Below are 16,480 nucleotides of genomic sequence, written 5' to 3' on the forward strand. Positions count from 1 at the left end.
ATTAGGAAGTTGTGGGGCATGTCTCTCCGGATGACTGCGACCTGGACGCTCGACTCAACAGTTTGAACCTGGGGGTGAGTCCAGAGGTGTACTCAGAGTGTTCTGGTATTTGTCAGCCATGCTCGACTTATGTACAGCAATGGCAACTTCACAATTTAGTAACTGAGTTGGCGGTATTGTTGTACTGCGGCAAACAAAAATATTTTTTTCCGGACTATAAGGCACTGCTAAAACCCCCAATATGACCAGAAATTTGTTTTGTGCAACTTATAACCCTGATATGCCGTATTTATACCGCAAACTCTGGCAAAAGTGATTGGAAATGCATACGTATGCAACGGGATTTGAACTTGAGTAGGAGTGGTACAAATGACAGATGACAAAGCGTTAGACCTTATCTTATTATCACACAACTTTTACTCACAGTGGCAGGAACACTGATTTGCTTAGCTCATTCTGATAGGCTAAACAGTCCACTTCTTCATCAACAAAAGTTAGAGAATGGAGAAAACAGAAGGTCCTTCAACAGAATATTATACAAGCCATTTTAGTTACGCATACATATTAAACCAAAAGGTTATTGAGACGGATCCTAAGAAGTTAACAGTCAAGACACGTCAGGTTCATTCGTGTAGCCTTTAATCACAAGGAGTCTCAAATGGCTGCACAGACCACAGATTACTGTAAACTGCATACTACACAATACTCTGATCTATAACCTACATGAGGGCAAGGAAAAACTCAGAACCTCAACATGAGGTGAATGACGAAACCTTGAGAAGGGATCCCACATGAGGTTATCTCCCTTCAAGGATGACCAGGCTGCAACAGATGTTGCAATAACAAATATTACACAGATATCGTAAATGCGGTCATTTATAAGCTATAGAATAGAAGTGTGTTTGAAGCCTATATTTAAACAGTTCCACTGAGGTTGCACGTCGTATCTCAGTGGACAGAGCATTCCACAGCACCGGGACCCGAATGGAAAACACTCTCTAACCTGCAGATCTCTTCTTGGCTCTTGGGATCACTAGTAGACAAGCATTTTCAGAGCAAAGGCTCTGGACCAGAACATACAGGGAAATTATATCTTAAAGATATGAGGGAGCAAGACTGTTTAACTTATCAGAATGCACCATGCAAATCAGTATTGTGGCACGGTGAGTAAAATAGTATAATAATGAGGTCTCACGCCATTTCATATGCCATCTGCACCACTGTTGGTCTAGGAGTAAATTCTCAGCGCTCTCACCGCCACTACTCAGGTTATATTCCTATTGCATACAATGTTTGGCAATCTTATTTAGTTGCACATATCCATGCAATTCACTATTGTGTACCTGTACACAGATGCACTCTATGATCCGTAATGCATTATAGTGCAGAAGTACGGTAAATACTGAATACAGATGTATAGCAGAGGAGTAATTCAAGAGAAATAAGACATTCCACATCTGAATGCAAATGTGCATTAGGCGAATGAGAACGAAACTCTATTGGTGTCCCTTCAAAATTGATGAACAAGGAAAAAGCTGTCATCCAGAGATATCTTTGCAGTTCGACAGATTTAGAACATGTCTGTCAGTTTAAGGTTGTGCACATATTTTACTCTTCCTAAATATAGTGTGCAGGACTGCAGGTATTAAATGTGATTAAGGTCCTGCGATTATTAATTTAAGCTGTATTGATTGATTGACATTTTGTTTTTTTCCACTGATCATCATATACAATGTTATAATGCATTCAAGCTTTGATAAACTATTGACAAGACAGAAGGAAAGAAAGGTCTTACAGGAAAAAGTCAGCTTGTCTCTGTCCCGTCCCCTTGACAATAAATCATTTAACACAGTATTGGGGGGTGTTGACCACACTTTCTGCTGTTCACGGTGGTGTCTGCTATGGGAAAGTGGCGGCTTAAAGCAAACATTTGAATCATTTTTCCATATTTATCTGCACGGTTAGGAACGTAGGCCACCTGAGCTCAATATACACATTCTGATTGCCTCATACTCTTCTACACCTGTATGACCTTCGCTCACTGGATAAACTTTTTTTTTTTTTTCCTCTACACCCATCTATTCTGTTTTTCCTCTCTATTGCGCACCCCCCCTAACCGGATATGTCCTTTTTTTCTGTACTAATCTTGATTATCCATTAGAAATTTTAAGCCTGTGCACACACTGGAGCTACTCTCTCCTCATGTGTTGCGATGCTGATAACAGTTATTGCTTTGCTACGCTTCCCTTTCGAATGCCTCTTACAAATTAACAGATGTGTCTCGGCACATAAACATACGAGCGAACCTGTTCAAGTTTATAGAAGTTATTGTAGTCGCCCCCCTTCAAAGCGGCCACTCTGTGGGAAATTGCAACAGAGACGAGCCTGCACATGCTCTCTGACGCGCTTTACATTTTATGTCTAGAATTTTTTATGCCGCTGAAATTGGTTTCTTTATTTGATAAACTATGTTTTCTGGAAATATTGGAGACTGCCCCGCATATTTTATTTTGGTCTATCAAAGAAAAACACTTTTAGACAGTTTTTCCACAATCTGGTTTGAAGGCATTTAGACTGTATTAAAAAAATACTAAGTAAAAAAAATAACAGCAGAAAGTAAGGGCTGAATTAATTAGTCAAGTCAACTTTACTTGTGTGCAGAAACTGTTCAAGGTTGAAATCTACTGACTAAATTAAGCTCACTGTCACAAAAAAAAAACAAAATCACTTTTGCTAATGTACTACACATTTAAACACATTTGGAGTTTTGATCTATAGTGACACCGCAATGTTAATTTTTGAACATCTGTCTGCTTTTAAGGCCACACCTGTGATTTTATGAAGTTGTTTTCTTTCAGCCTAGTTAGATTTTCAACATCTACAGTAAATAAATGATGTGGATGAACTAACCGTAAAAACAAAGCAACAGTCGAGAATGAAGCTGTGCCCTGCAAAAAGCTTGTGGGCAAGAATAACAGAAACATGATGTACTGTAGCGAAAGACTCAACCTGCTCCCCTTCGTTTGGATTTGCACACCTCGCTCTCCATACATTGATCCGAAAACCATTCAGTTTTGTTAGAAAAAAAAAACGTATGTGTTAACCTTTTACTGTATTAGTTGAGCTAAATGGCAGCTGTGGCCAGCCAGCTCTTGCTATCTTAAAAATTATACAGAACTAACACATTTTCAAATAATGAGCTGTTTTAATAATCGATAAATCATTTACATACCTTTTAACGATAGAGTTTCTCAAAAATTTGGCTTTTAAACTATAAGTATTGAATACGGTTATCTCTGTTTTTTTACCTGAGAGAATACTTTATATTTTTGTTGAAACAAGGTTACAATTTGGAAAGTTTTCAAGAAATCTGTAATATAGTTCACCCACAAGTGGATCTTTACTTTTCAATAGACCATTAAACTTTTTGAAAATGGTAACTTTATGTGAAAAAAATAATGCATTTAGTTATGTTTTTTGAAAAATGATCAAGTCCAGTCAAGTCACATTTATTCATACAGCTCTTATTCACACAATGTCTCTAAGGACACACTCCAAAATTACAATATCTACTATTATGAAACCTGCATGCGGACAAAGAAAAACTCATGAACCTTAGCATGAGGGAAATAAGAAACCTTAAGAAGGGCCCACTTAATAGTAATCCCTCTTTCAGGATGTCACCCATAACTGGTTGCCAGCCAGTTGCAGGGCACACAGTAACATCCAACTCACTCGCTCATTTACACCTAGGGACAAATCAGACCGGCCAATTCACCTGTCATGCATTGTGTTTTGGAAAATGGGAGGGAACTGGAGGAAACCTACGCAGGCACAGATAGAACAGGTAAACTCTGCACGGGGAGCCCTCATTAGCTGGAATCGAACCCTGTACCTCCGCACCGTAGGGCTGCAACGGCCATGCCGCCGTATGTTAAATCAAATAGCTGAATTATTTTGTTGAATTTAAAACTCAATTTCCTCATCAATCTTTATAACTGGATAAAAAAGGTAAATAATTGCACCAATCAATTTAAAACCAAAACTCTGTTTTTATTGGACTGTTGCTTGTTGTGCAATTCCTTGAACCTGCGGTGGAAAAAAAAACATTGCTGACCAAGGAGGAATTAAATGTCTTCAGCGGTAGTCACTGCCACTTGGCCCTCTTTTGTCCGTGGTCAATCGGGAATTCTGAAAGGTTATTCTGTGCTAAACTAGGAAGCCATCAATCACGGTCTGTTTGTTTGGCCGGCGAGCCAAGCCTTGTGATGTGGAAACTCGTCCTTTTTTGTGTGTTTGCGGCAGAGTTTCTGTCCACATCAGATTTCAGTGATGCCTTTCCAACTGGAAGGCTAGACTTTGTGCGTGTGCACTAGAACATGTGTGGGTGCACAGGAAGGTGTGTCGGCACAGCTCGTGGCTGCTTGGGCCGGACTGCATCGCAGCTTTCTACTACATGTCTTGGTCTGTTCTTGATTTTACCCCTTCTATCTTAAAGTTTGTCGTTGACTGGATCATTGATTTAGGATGCAAACGGAAGCACGACTGATTCTTTGCTGTCCTGAATATACTGTAAATATCTGCTTTCTTAGAATATGATTACAGGCTAGCTCAACATCATTTTGTCATCACAATTATACAATGTCACACACTAAAACATTTAGATAATTGAAGTTATATCTGTGTTATTATATCGTACCCCTCCGAAGGTATAAGAATCTCAAATCTGTCTATTTCCGTCCTCTTATCTGACATCCATTGTGGATTGTCTCCGTGTGACAATTCACAACATCAGATGTTGTTTTAGTTGTGGTTGTCCCTCCTCCCTTTCTCCTTGTTATTTCATACTCACTTCTAGCTGATATGCAAGGTAACAGTTTATTTGCCGTCACTGCTGTCAGTCATCTCCAAAGCCGGTTTGAAACAGGAAGGCCGTGATCTTGACGCTCGTCGACAGCCCCTACAGACACGGAGAAGGCTTTCTTGTCATAGTTCACAGGGACGTAAGTGGGTCATAAACAAATATCAAATGGGCTTGGAAAAATAGCACCACACAATGTTATTTTCCTTCTCTGGGTAGAGTACGGTGATTTAATGGTGAAGAATCACTTCAGCTGTGACCTTTATTCACTTTCATGTGGTTTAGCGGTTTGCTTTTGCCTGTTTTTGAGCTTTTTGCTAGAATCAAAGAATGTCACTTATTGGCAAGGACGTATACACATTAGCGTCTGCCGGCAAGTAAACAGAGCGGAGATGGTTCACAGATTAGCAGTCCCGTAGTGTTGACAAAAGACACGATGAAAGCGGAAATGGTGTCTCACACATACACAGGGCCTGCTTTTCTAAACAGACAAGAGATGATGGAAGAAATTTCTGCTGCAAGTGTTTGATGTGCCTCCCGCATTGTTTATGCCAAAGTGAGGGAGCTATGGGGCTTAGCCTTGTTGAGGTAAGTTTTTGTCTAGAGAGAAAGGTCACAACAAGAGGGCTAACAGTATTCAGTTTTTTCCTTCTTCAGATTAAAAACCCAATGTAGGTCCGGGAAAAGACTATCCCTTTGTCGCCCGTAAGATGTCCCATCGTGCCTATCGTTTTAATTCAAAGTTGCCTTTTTATTACTTCAAATTTTCAAGTCCAGTCATTTTGGACAAGCGCTTCGCCTGATGGCGTGGACTTGCAGCTTTTACTGAGCAAGGCGGTATGCAACACAAACATTATGTTGGAAAGGACAAACCACTTGAATTCCTTTTTTTCCAGAAATGACTGGAAGTTAGTTAAACCTGTTCAGAATTGCGAGTATTGTCATGTTCAAATTGGACATGATGTTGTTGGTTTCTTTTGTGGTAAGAGTTGCTGATAAAAACATTGACGCAGTTTGAGGCAAAATGAGCATATGAGAGCTGTTTTTTTTGATACAATAAAATCAATACAGTGGAACCTCGGTTCTCGACCATAATCCGTTCCAGAACGCTGTTCGAAAACCGATTTGTTCGATCACCGAAATCATTTTTCCCATTAAAATAATGTAAATCGTTTTAATCCGTTCCAACACTCTGAATGTTTACCTTGAATGTTTAACGTAAACATAAAGCTAACCCAGGCTGATCATACGTTAGCGTTATCGTAATCTTCAGTACGAATGATTAAGCTAACATGAACGTGTAAAAATAAAAAAATCAGGTCGTTTACAAGTCATTTAGCACCCTGGTCTCCACAACAAGTGGTGAGCGGTTCATTGGAAAGGGGGCTCCGTTCCAACACCCTGAATGTTTACCTTGAATATTTAACGTAAACATGAAGCTAATCCAGGATAATCATACGTTCGCGCTATCGTAATCTTCCGTACGAAAGATTACGCTAATATGAAAGTGTAAAAATAAAAGGATAAAGAAAATAATTATGCATAGGATTTCTTACCTTTGTGGTGGTCAGCAGAAGGCGCAGGTTGACGGTGGGGAGAGGATCAGACACTCGTACACCTCCTTCATATTTTGCTATTATTTCTTTCTTAAATGCAATAGTTGTACGCACTGCTTTTCTTTTTTCACCTGTAGCAAATTTGCTGCTTGCACTGACTTTCTTCGGAGGCATAATTAAAGACTAAAACACTTCGTAAACCTATAGTAAAAGCGAAAGCAAAACGAAGCACGTCCGCACGCGATAACAGTTGGTCACGAAAAGAGCGATCTACACCCGTACGCCGCTCAGCATCGCACCCTAGCGTAAGCACACACGCAATACCGGCGTTCGAACTCGAAATTTTAGGTCAGACTCCGATTTGTTCGAACTGAGAGGCGTTCGAAAACCGTGGTTCCACTGTATTGGTATTTCTATGGCCGAGTTAAATTCATCTGGATTCTTACTTTTATATTTTGGTCCTTTTTGTCTTTGAATTTCTCCAAATTGTATCTTTTTGTACACCACAGCTGAAATTCTGAGATAAGTTCCCGGTAAAAGGCTTCCTCATAAAAAAATATTCAACAGAAAGCATAAGTGTAGCTTAGACTTTAGTGGTCTTCAGTAAAACTACTTCTGTCAAATATATCATCTTGCAAGAAATATCATGTTTCAAGTAACCAACAAAAGTATATACTGTAGATGCACTGGCACTTGAGATATAGATTCAATAAGAGATGTTCTTATTTTTATTTTTAATGTTTTACCAAAAATTATTCGACTTTGGCATTGGCTGTACCCATTCCAATATGTTATCTGTAGCTCAATAAAAATAATAATAGTTTTTGTCAACATTTAGTCAAAAGTATGTCTTGAGTGTGGTCAATTATTGTTATGGCCAGGCTAAGATACATGGTGGACTAATCTTGTACAAGTCACCAGTCAATCGTAGCAAAGCAAGAACGCCTTTGTAGAATTTCAAAAATTCTGGAGTTTGACAAGTTCCAGCTGTGACCGCTCAATGTATTTTGCTATGGAAGCAAATGCAATGGGCCTTCCATCTCACTTTTAACATATGGCCCTTTGTGTAGTTCCAAAGTAGAACAGACTAACACTGCCGCGTTGAGTGTTGCGTGTGGGGGGGATCGAAGTGGCATCACTTTCCCCTAATCCTCCCGGTATAGCTGTAAATTTACTCAGGTGTTAAATGTAGAAGCCAATAATCTAACGGTTGCTTCATAAACATTTCTAATCTCACGCTAAACTTCTCATCAATGTGACTGGGCCTCAAGCTCCACAGACAAAAATGCTGACTGTACTTTTCCTTTTGAACAATGAGTGACAGTGTAGAAATCTTTCCGTAAAGCTTATGTTTTTCCAAATGTCTCGCAAGGTTCTCAGATTTAAACAGGCTTGGGCTTTACTTGAAAATTTTGTTAAATTGTGGACGCTTATTTACTGATTTAACCGTCATCTTTATTATGTCTGTGAGCATCTGGACGCTGACAAACCTGCCTCCGAGTACCTGTGCACAGGGATTGTCAGCAGCTAACACAGTAAAGTAGATTAACATGTCAAGATATTAGGCTTTCATTTTCACAATTCCCCAACTGCTTCAATGAGGCAGTTTTGCGAACTGCGAAACCTCCAGAACCTCCGCCCTGCTTTATTCCTGGACCCTGGCTATTTCAGCTGAAAATGAAAATCTCCATTCTGATCCCTGGATATAAGTGACTTGTATTTGTTATACGTTTTCATGCTTCACGCGGCCACTAAAAAAAAAAACATGCCACTGTCGTGATGTCATGACCCTTCAAAACACAACATAAATCATAGACAACACATGTAGACAGATATAACAATACTCATATCCATTATTATTATTGTTTATATGTTTAAAAATGAACCAATATCTTGGCAGCTGTTAGTTAGCTGTGGAACACTTAATGATAATGTATACTGCCTCCAAGTGGCCAAGCTGCATACACCAGAAGAGGCTGCACAGTGGCCATTGAAGCGAGACATGGCAGAAAAGTCCAATCATTACATTCATAATATAAAATGTAGATATTTCGAATTATTATAATGTGAAGTGTACAAACAATAGTGGGCACCAATTCTATTTAATGGCGGTATATTCATTGACTTTATGCCCTTTCACAATATAACTATCGGTATTAATATACCGTGTTTTCCCTACTATTAGGCGCACCCAAAAGCGTTTATTTTTTCAAAAGCTGACCATGCTCCTTATAATACAGTGCGCCGTATATATGGATCAATATTGAGTCGCAATGTCTCGCCACTAAGGCAAGCCTCCGCCGACTAAATTTTCCCCCGTAGGCGAAGTAGTCCGTGGTGTATGCTGGGATATATTTATGCACCGGCGTTTCTTTTCCTAAACAATGTGTTAATCATTATTTGATTCGGTCACTATTGGCTAAAGTTATTCGGAGGTAAAGGAAGTGGGTCCTATTTAGCATTTACAGGCTTGCATAGGCTAAAGTGGGGCAAAACAAAGCCTGCAATTGGCTGAAAAAGATGTGAACCACACGTTTGGTTGCTCTAAGGCCTGGAGGATTTTTTTTTACTACTGTACTCTGTATTTGTAAACAGAAATTATGGGGCTAGACAGATAGCAACAAGCAACGTGTATCGATGCAGATACTTCTCGGCAGATTTTCTTTTATTTGTCAGCATTATCACGTGTTTTGAAGTGTTGAAATACTTTACGAGGTTGGATGTAAGAGGACCAATGGTTGCGTGTTATTATTAAACGTGATGGCTACAAGACGATTTTAGTGAGCTTTCCCGGCTTTATATTTTCCCAGTATCTCTTTTCAGACCGATCTTGGTGTTTCTGTGAGAAGTCTATTTTTCAATTCAATACAAAGGTTTTATTGTCATATGTCAAGTCGGTTTTATTTGTATAGCCCTTAATCACAAAGAGTCTCAAAGGGCTTCACAGGTTATTACACATGAGAAGTTTAGGTTATTCATATGCTATAGAGTAGAAGTGAGTTTTAAGCTTAGATTTAAACATTTCCGAGGTTGCAGATCGGATCTCAGGGGGAAGAGCATTCCACAACACCGGTGCCCGGATGGAGAACGCTCTCGAACCAGCGGAACACTTCTTGGCTCTTGGGATCACCAGAAGACCGGCGCTCTCAGAACGAAGGCTTCGGGCCGGAACATAGGGGGAAATCAGATCTGAAAGATATGAGGGGGAAAGACCATGTATGATTTTGTATAATAATAAGAGAACCTTGAAATCACATCTTAGGCTAACAGGGAGCCAATGCAGGTTAGCCAAAATTGGGGTGATGTGATCGGACTTTTTTGTCCTAGTTAAAAGCCTCGCTGCGGCATTTTGTACCAGCTGAAGACTCTTGAGTCTGGTCATCGAAAGAGCGGAGAGTAGTGCATTACAGTAATCGAGACGGGAGGTAACAAACGCGTGAATTAAAATCTCCGCATCCGACTGAGACAGTATAGGACGAATTTTAGCTATGTTACGAAGATGGAAGAAAGCGGTTCTCGTAATTTTCTTCACATGTGTTTGAAAGGACAGATCAGGGTCAAATGTGACACCTAAAATTTTAAGTGAGTCACTCCATGTGATGCGACATTTGTCAATGTTCACAGCAGTTCTAGAGAATAAGTCGCAGCATTTAGATGGACCAATAACTAACATTTCGGTCTTTTCAGAGTTAAGACGCAAGAAATTGAGTGACATCCACTCTTTTATCTCAGTGAGGCAGGCCTCCAAATTTGCACAGTTTAGTGTGGCAGATTCTTCCATCGGGAGATATAGTTGAGTGTCATCTGCGTCATGGATATTATACTTGCGAATAATATCACCTAATGGAAGCATGTAAATGCTGAAAAGAAGGGGGCCAAGCACTGAACCCTGCGGAACACCACAGGTAACACTAAAGGGCTCAGATGTCATTTCGCCATATTTAACACAGTGCGTCCTATCTGAGAGGTAGGATCTGAACCATAAGAGGACGTTTCCTGAGAGACCAATCCATTTTTCCAACCGTTCTAGTAAGATATTATGGTCCACTGTGTCAAAAGCAGCACTAAGGTCCAGCAGCAGCAAAAGTGATGAAGTGCCAGAGTCCATTGCCCGTAGGAGATCATTGGTTACCTTAATCATAGCTGTCTCAGTAGAGTGGTTAGCCTTAAATGCTGATTGCATTGATTCAAAAAGATTGTTCTCGGATATGAAATCATTCAGCTGCTGTGCCACTACTTTAGAAAGAAACGGTAGGTTTGACACAGGTCTATAATTAGATAAGCTTTCTGGATCAAGGTTGGGTCGTTTCGGTGTGGGTTTATAACGGCGGACTTAAAAGCTGCCGGAACTACACCTGAGGAGAGTGATATGTTTATAATATTTAGAACTGAAGGTGCAAGGACGCCAAAAAGACCTTTAATAAGTGAACCTGGAAGCGGGTCGAACTGGCAAGTCGTCGGTTTGGCCGTATTCACCATCTGTTATTATCGGGTGACAGTTCACTAAAACGGGACAAATTCCCTGGACAGCCACCATGTCGTGCATCTTTAGATTTCAGCGCTTTAATATGTGTTGTATTAATACTGCCTTTAGCAATTTCTTCCTGTATGCATTGAATCTTCTTAGTAAAGAAGACCATTATGTCATGGGCTGAATGGGTGGAACTATCTGGGATAGTCTGTTGTCTTGTAAGCGATGCTGCAGTGTCGAAAAGGACTTTGGGATTCTTCTTTTGTGACGCAATCACCTTCGAAAGGTAGGCTGATTTTGCAGAGGCAAGGGCCGCTTTATACTTCAACAGACTGTCACACCAGGTTTGATGGAAAACCTCAAGCTTGGTAGCGCGCCATTTTCTTTCAGATTTCCTGCATTTTAGTTTAAGGGATCTAGTTTCATCATTAAACCAAGGCGTGCGTCTTTTAGGTCGTGATTTAAGCCGTATGGGCGCTACTGAATCCAGGACACTAGCCAGGGTAGCATTAAACTCATTCATGAGTGAGTCGATATAGCTTTTGTATAAACGAAAGGACGCAACTGCTCCTGGAAGAAGATCGGAGAGCTCAGAAAATGTGCCAGCGCTTATATTGCGTCCACTAAACCCTTCAGCTGTTTTAGTACTAGATTTAGCTAGCACCTCGAATGTAACTAAATGATGATCCGAGATAACTGTAGTACACGGTAACACCGTCATGTTTGAGGTTGAAACTCCTCGAGTCATAACCAAATCTAGCGTGTTTCCATCTTTATGAGTTGGCAAAGCAACGAGTTGGTTAAAACCAAATGTATCAATTAGAGACCGAAACGCAACAGTGAGTAAATTGAGTGGGGAGTTCATATGAATGTTAAAGTCCCCCCTAATTATAATTTTGTCTGCATAGGTTAGTAGTTCAGACAAAAGTTCAGCGAATTCGTCCAAGAAAGCTGTGTATGGCCCTGATGCGCGATAAATAGTTACTACATAAATTCACAAAAGAGAGGACCGCATGACAAGAGCCTCGAACGCCTTGTAATTATTAGAGGTATGAGGAGTAAATTTGAGCGTTTTTTCTGAAATGAGCGCGACACCGCCACCCTTCTTCAAAGGGCGTGCTACATGGCTGCTCACTTAGGCAGTGGATCAGGAGGAAGAGCGCTCGTCTTGGGATCAAGAGATCGCAGTTCGAATCCCGGCTCCTCCGTGTTACATGTTGAAGTGTCCTTGGGTAAGACACTGAACCCCTAATACCCCTTTCATGGCTGCACGGCGGCTATTGGGAAATGTGAAGTACAATGTAAAGCGCTTTGGGAAGTCTTGACTTGAAAAGCGCTGTATAAATGCAGATCATTTCATTTCATAGTCTTGAGGAGAAGCTTCATTTAGCGGTAAAAACTTATCCGGGCGTAACCAAGTTTCACAGAGACCGATACAGTTAAGTTTATAATCGCGAATAATATTATCAACAAGTAAAGCTTAGGAGCAAGCGATATGCACAGTAAAGAACCACATTTCCCTGCACAATGAAATTCTTAGTTTTGCTGTCCACACAGTTGCCAGCAAAAAAGAAAATAGAAACTAAGAAATGGTTGGCATTTCTTTAATCCCAATAGCTTAACCTCCCCTAATGATATGTGGAATGACACATTTTAGTGATTGGTAACATCGTACAGACATCGTACGTGTCTGAGACATGTAAATACTTCTTTGCGAGCCGTCGGAATGTTAAGGTGTTAATAAGTTTGACTGTACTATCTGACTGTTTTGTTGATGTTCGCAGTGTAGCGTCTTATAGTCCGGTGTGCCTTATGTGTGGAAAATATATGACAAAAAATATATATTTTTGGGGTGTGCGCCTTGTACCCGGGTGCGCCTTATAGTCTTGAAAATGCGGTAATTACATTTGACCGTTGACAGATAGAAGATGTTATTTTGCAAAGGAAGATTGTTACCTGAAAATAAGATGCTTGGTTCACAAAAACAAACCCTTTCCTAGGTAAAATAACCACAATTGGTCTGTAGTTTACTAAGAAATAAAGCTCTTGTGTCCAAGTATTGGATTTTTGGGTCTGTCTTTTTTTTTTTCCCCTAAAATATGCTTCAGGTGTTTTAAGTTGGGGTGCGTAGGTTAAAGTGTCATTAAAAAGTTTCAAATGAAATAATTGATCTATTAAATATGTGTTAACAATGCCCAACTGAGTTTAAAAAGCCTTTATATTTTTTTTTTCACCGTGCCAATTTGCTTTTACCTTGATCCGGCCACAGGGCGTGTTAGGCCAGAGGAAAAGGCAAGAGAGACTGGTTTCATGCTTGTTATTTTATTTTAGGATTACATTGGTGAAAGTAAGAAAACGACTGTATCAAGAATTGTCCAAATGCCAACCCAAACCTCAAAAAGGAAAATGAACGCATCTAAGATAGATCTGTACGTGCACACGTCATAGGAGCAGCTTGACAAAGGCTGCAATAATTATTTCAGCCAGAAAATGGCAACAGCAGGTATGATATTTTGGAGTTGTAGACACCACCTTTAACATTGAAGTACTTCTTTATAATTACTCTTTCGAATGAGCAACTCTAATGGTATCCATATTGCAAGCAAGCCGGTAAAAGAAAAGCTCACCGTTAAGGTTCTGCACGCTAATTTGTGCAAGTGTGCATTTCACATGGTGAGGTGTGGTGGTCGGAGCACAAGAATGTGCGGGAATTCTCTCAGACCGTTGATTAAGAAAAACTCCACCTTAGCTGTATTTTAGTGTGGAGTTTGCTGTTTAAGCTGTCAAAAGCACCAAAAACTTAATTCTGATGAATATGTTTAAAAATCAGTTTGCACTGTTAATGTTGCAAAAGCATAAACATATAAAGACAATAAGAGGCTTCTCCTCTACCTTGGCTCTGACAAATTCACAGAGCATTCAGCTAACATAAGAGTAGTAGCTAACTTAATTAGCGAACCAAAATGTGCATCCAACAGATCTCACTTTTCTCTTCTAAACCTTTTGACTTTGACATTGCAGGATTTGTGTCTATTTCCACGTGTCGTTATTCTGACTCGCGAACTGACAAAGTAGACAAAAGGTGTCCATTGTCAGCATTTGGTGGGACTATGTATGTGTGATGTAAATTATTGTCAGACAGTGTCTACTCGTCAGGAGGATGCCGCATCCTGACTATCCTTGAGCTTCTGCGTTTGCAAAGGTTTGAAGTTGCATGTCAGAACATTGCACAGCTCCGACAAGACGAAAGAAGATGCACAAAGGCAACCTTGCTTTTAAAACCTGTACACTTTACAGACGTTTTGCAGGCAAGCTCTCCCCCGAGGAAAAAGGCCTTGACCCTGTGCCGGTTTGGAGGGCAACTGTTTCCGTTGTTGCTTCACATTGCCTCCCCCATTCGCGCTTGTTGGTGCAGCTCCTCACTCCCACCCTCTTTTACTTTCAAGAGCAAAGTGTCAAAAAACATGGCATCTTACATCTTGCGAGCTATGACTCTGAAGAAAAGAGAGGGGGGGTACCACCCAGATGGGCTGATTGAAGGCGTCTCTAAAGCCTTAGGTGTACGACGTTCCCCCTCCTCCTCCCATCACTGGTGCCTTTTATAAACAAGTTTTTAACACCTCTGATCTAGTTTGACAAACTTTCTCAAAAGAGTATTTGAAGAGAGGCTGGGAAAGCGACACCTCCACATGTGTTTTTTTTTTTCAACGCAACCCATCCAGTTTTTGTCTGTCTGTGTGTGTGTGCCTGCAGAATCACTCTTCCTATTTTCAATCATCCTCATCTCCCTTTCTTCATCTTGTGCTTGTATGTCCTTTACGTTTCCCTTTAATCCTTTGACAACTCTCTTGAGGTCCTTTCACTTGCGCCAACAAAATGGGGGTGGATCAACAGAAAAAGAAGGTGGGTTCCTTAATAGAAAATAGTATAAGGGACGGAGTTGAGAGTTTAAGTGAGTTCATTAGGAATCACTGTACCTCACCTTAATCTTTATGGGGATCCTTGATGGGTTGTGCCTTATTAAGCTCCCTGAGCAGAATTTGTCATAAATATACTGCAATTATTTTACATTGGCGGGGATCATTGTTTTTCAATGCCGTATCTATCATATGAATAGGCTTTGTTGAGGTTTGGTTTCTATACTCCCTTTCTGTACTTAAAATGCATGACTTGATCAAATTTTTTGGGGATTGAAACACAATTGTCTGATCATTTATCAACTGATCGAGTGATCGATTCACCCATAAGACCAAACGAGGTCTAGTAAATTGTACTGGTGTGGATCTTCTTTTGGATGCCAGATTTTTAAACGGGTTTTATTTTTGCCAGTTAGATGAGCATTGTATTATTGGCTTGAGTTGGAAATAATGGCTGAATTAAAAATAAATAGCTGTCTTTCTTACACTTTAAGGAAAAAAAGACCTTGCTACTGAAAGTGATTTGAAGCATGAAAAAAAACAATTTAATAAAGCCAAGCTGTAAAAACTTGTTTGTAAAGAAAAAAAAACAATTTGCGCTTATCTATATGTGAGTAAATATTTGTTCACAACCTATACATTTTTAATTTACAATAGAATTTTGCTTTTATTTCTATCCACATTTTTTGGACTGAACTTATCAGTTTGAAATCATCTGATATGTAAGTATAACTGGTTCAATAACATTCTGCATGAAATTTACAGTATTACTGGCAACCAATCCAGCATCTCATTGCAAAAGTCTGACATAAAGGGATTCACCTCCACACCCAATCGATATAAGTATTACAGCACACTTTGTTCTATTGATTGATATAGTGATATTACATCAGTCTTACCACTATATTAGCACTTTTCCTAAATAAAATGTGTCTTACTCATATTCTTAAGACATATAGACTCTCCTTTGCATTGATGTTATCTCTCTGCTCTATGGATGATTAACACTTTAAGACCAGACAATGACAAAACATGAGTCGCCACATCAAAATAATTGGCTTTTTGTCTATTAGAGCTTTGCTTTGACATTCAAAATATCCGCTACAGTATTTAAAATGGTTGACATCATGCAGTGTGTTTTGAATAAAGATGATTCTGCAATTAAGCAGATAAAGTAACTGTTACGCAATTGGCTTTTATTGCTTGAAGTAAGGTGAAGATTAGGGAAGAGACGAAGAATTGTGTATATCAACAGACATGATAACTTTGAACCAGATGCTGCTTATTCAAAAATAACTTATTTCTAGTACTTTCTGAACCTATTTTAGGAGGCCAAACAATTTAGTGTTTTTAATTGTAGTTAATCAAACCTCTGGATCTAACTTTCTTCAATCAAAGTTGATGTACAGTACATTACAGTAAACATGGGGCATACTGTATCTAGTTGTATTTGAAGTGCATATCGTTCAGGCAGTTCAAGTAACATTAGCATGCATGTCATGTACAATTGACTCATTTCTGATAAGAGTGTTTTACAACTTTTTATTTATTTATTTTGTATTTATTGTTTCCCCATTATTTAAACAATTCTCAACAGTAGCTCAGGAGGTAGAGCGCCCGTCTTGGGATCAAAGGATCCCAGTTCGAATCCCGGCTTGTCCGTGTTACATGTCGA

At 39.7% G+C, this 16,480-nt stretch overlaps 1 protein-coding gene across 1 annotated transcript in view; it reads left to right on the forward strand.

Moving 5' to 3' along the window:
• The window catches only part of cep112 (centrosomal protein 112), a 192,486-nt gene that overhangs the window by 16,334 nt on the left and 159,672 nt on the right, over positions 1-16,480 (forward strand). Inside the window, exon 7 of the mRNA XM_088338786.1 lies at positions 6-74. Coding sequence (XP_088194912.1) covers positions 6-74 — 69 coding nt within the window. The remainder of the gene's footprint in view (positions 1-5; positions 75-16,480) is intronic.

Source organism: Urocampus carinirostris, chromosome 1, assembly GCF_059441175.1.
Source record: "Urocampus carinirostris isolate Australia breed hairy pipefish chromosome 1, RoL_Ucar_1.0, whole genome shotgun sequence".
Lineage (NCBI taxonomy): Eukaryota > Metazoa > Chordata > Actinopteri > Syngnathiformes > Syngnathidae > Urocampus > Urocampus carinirostris.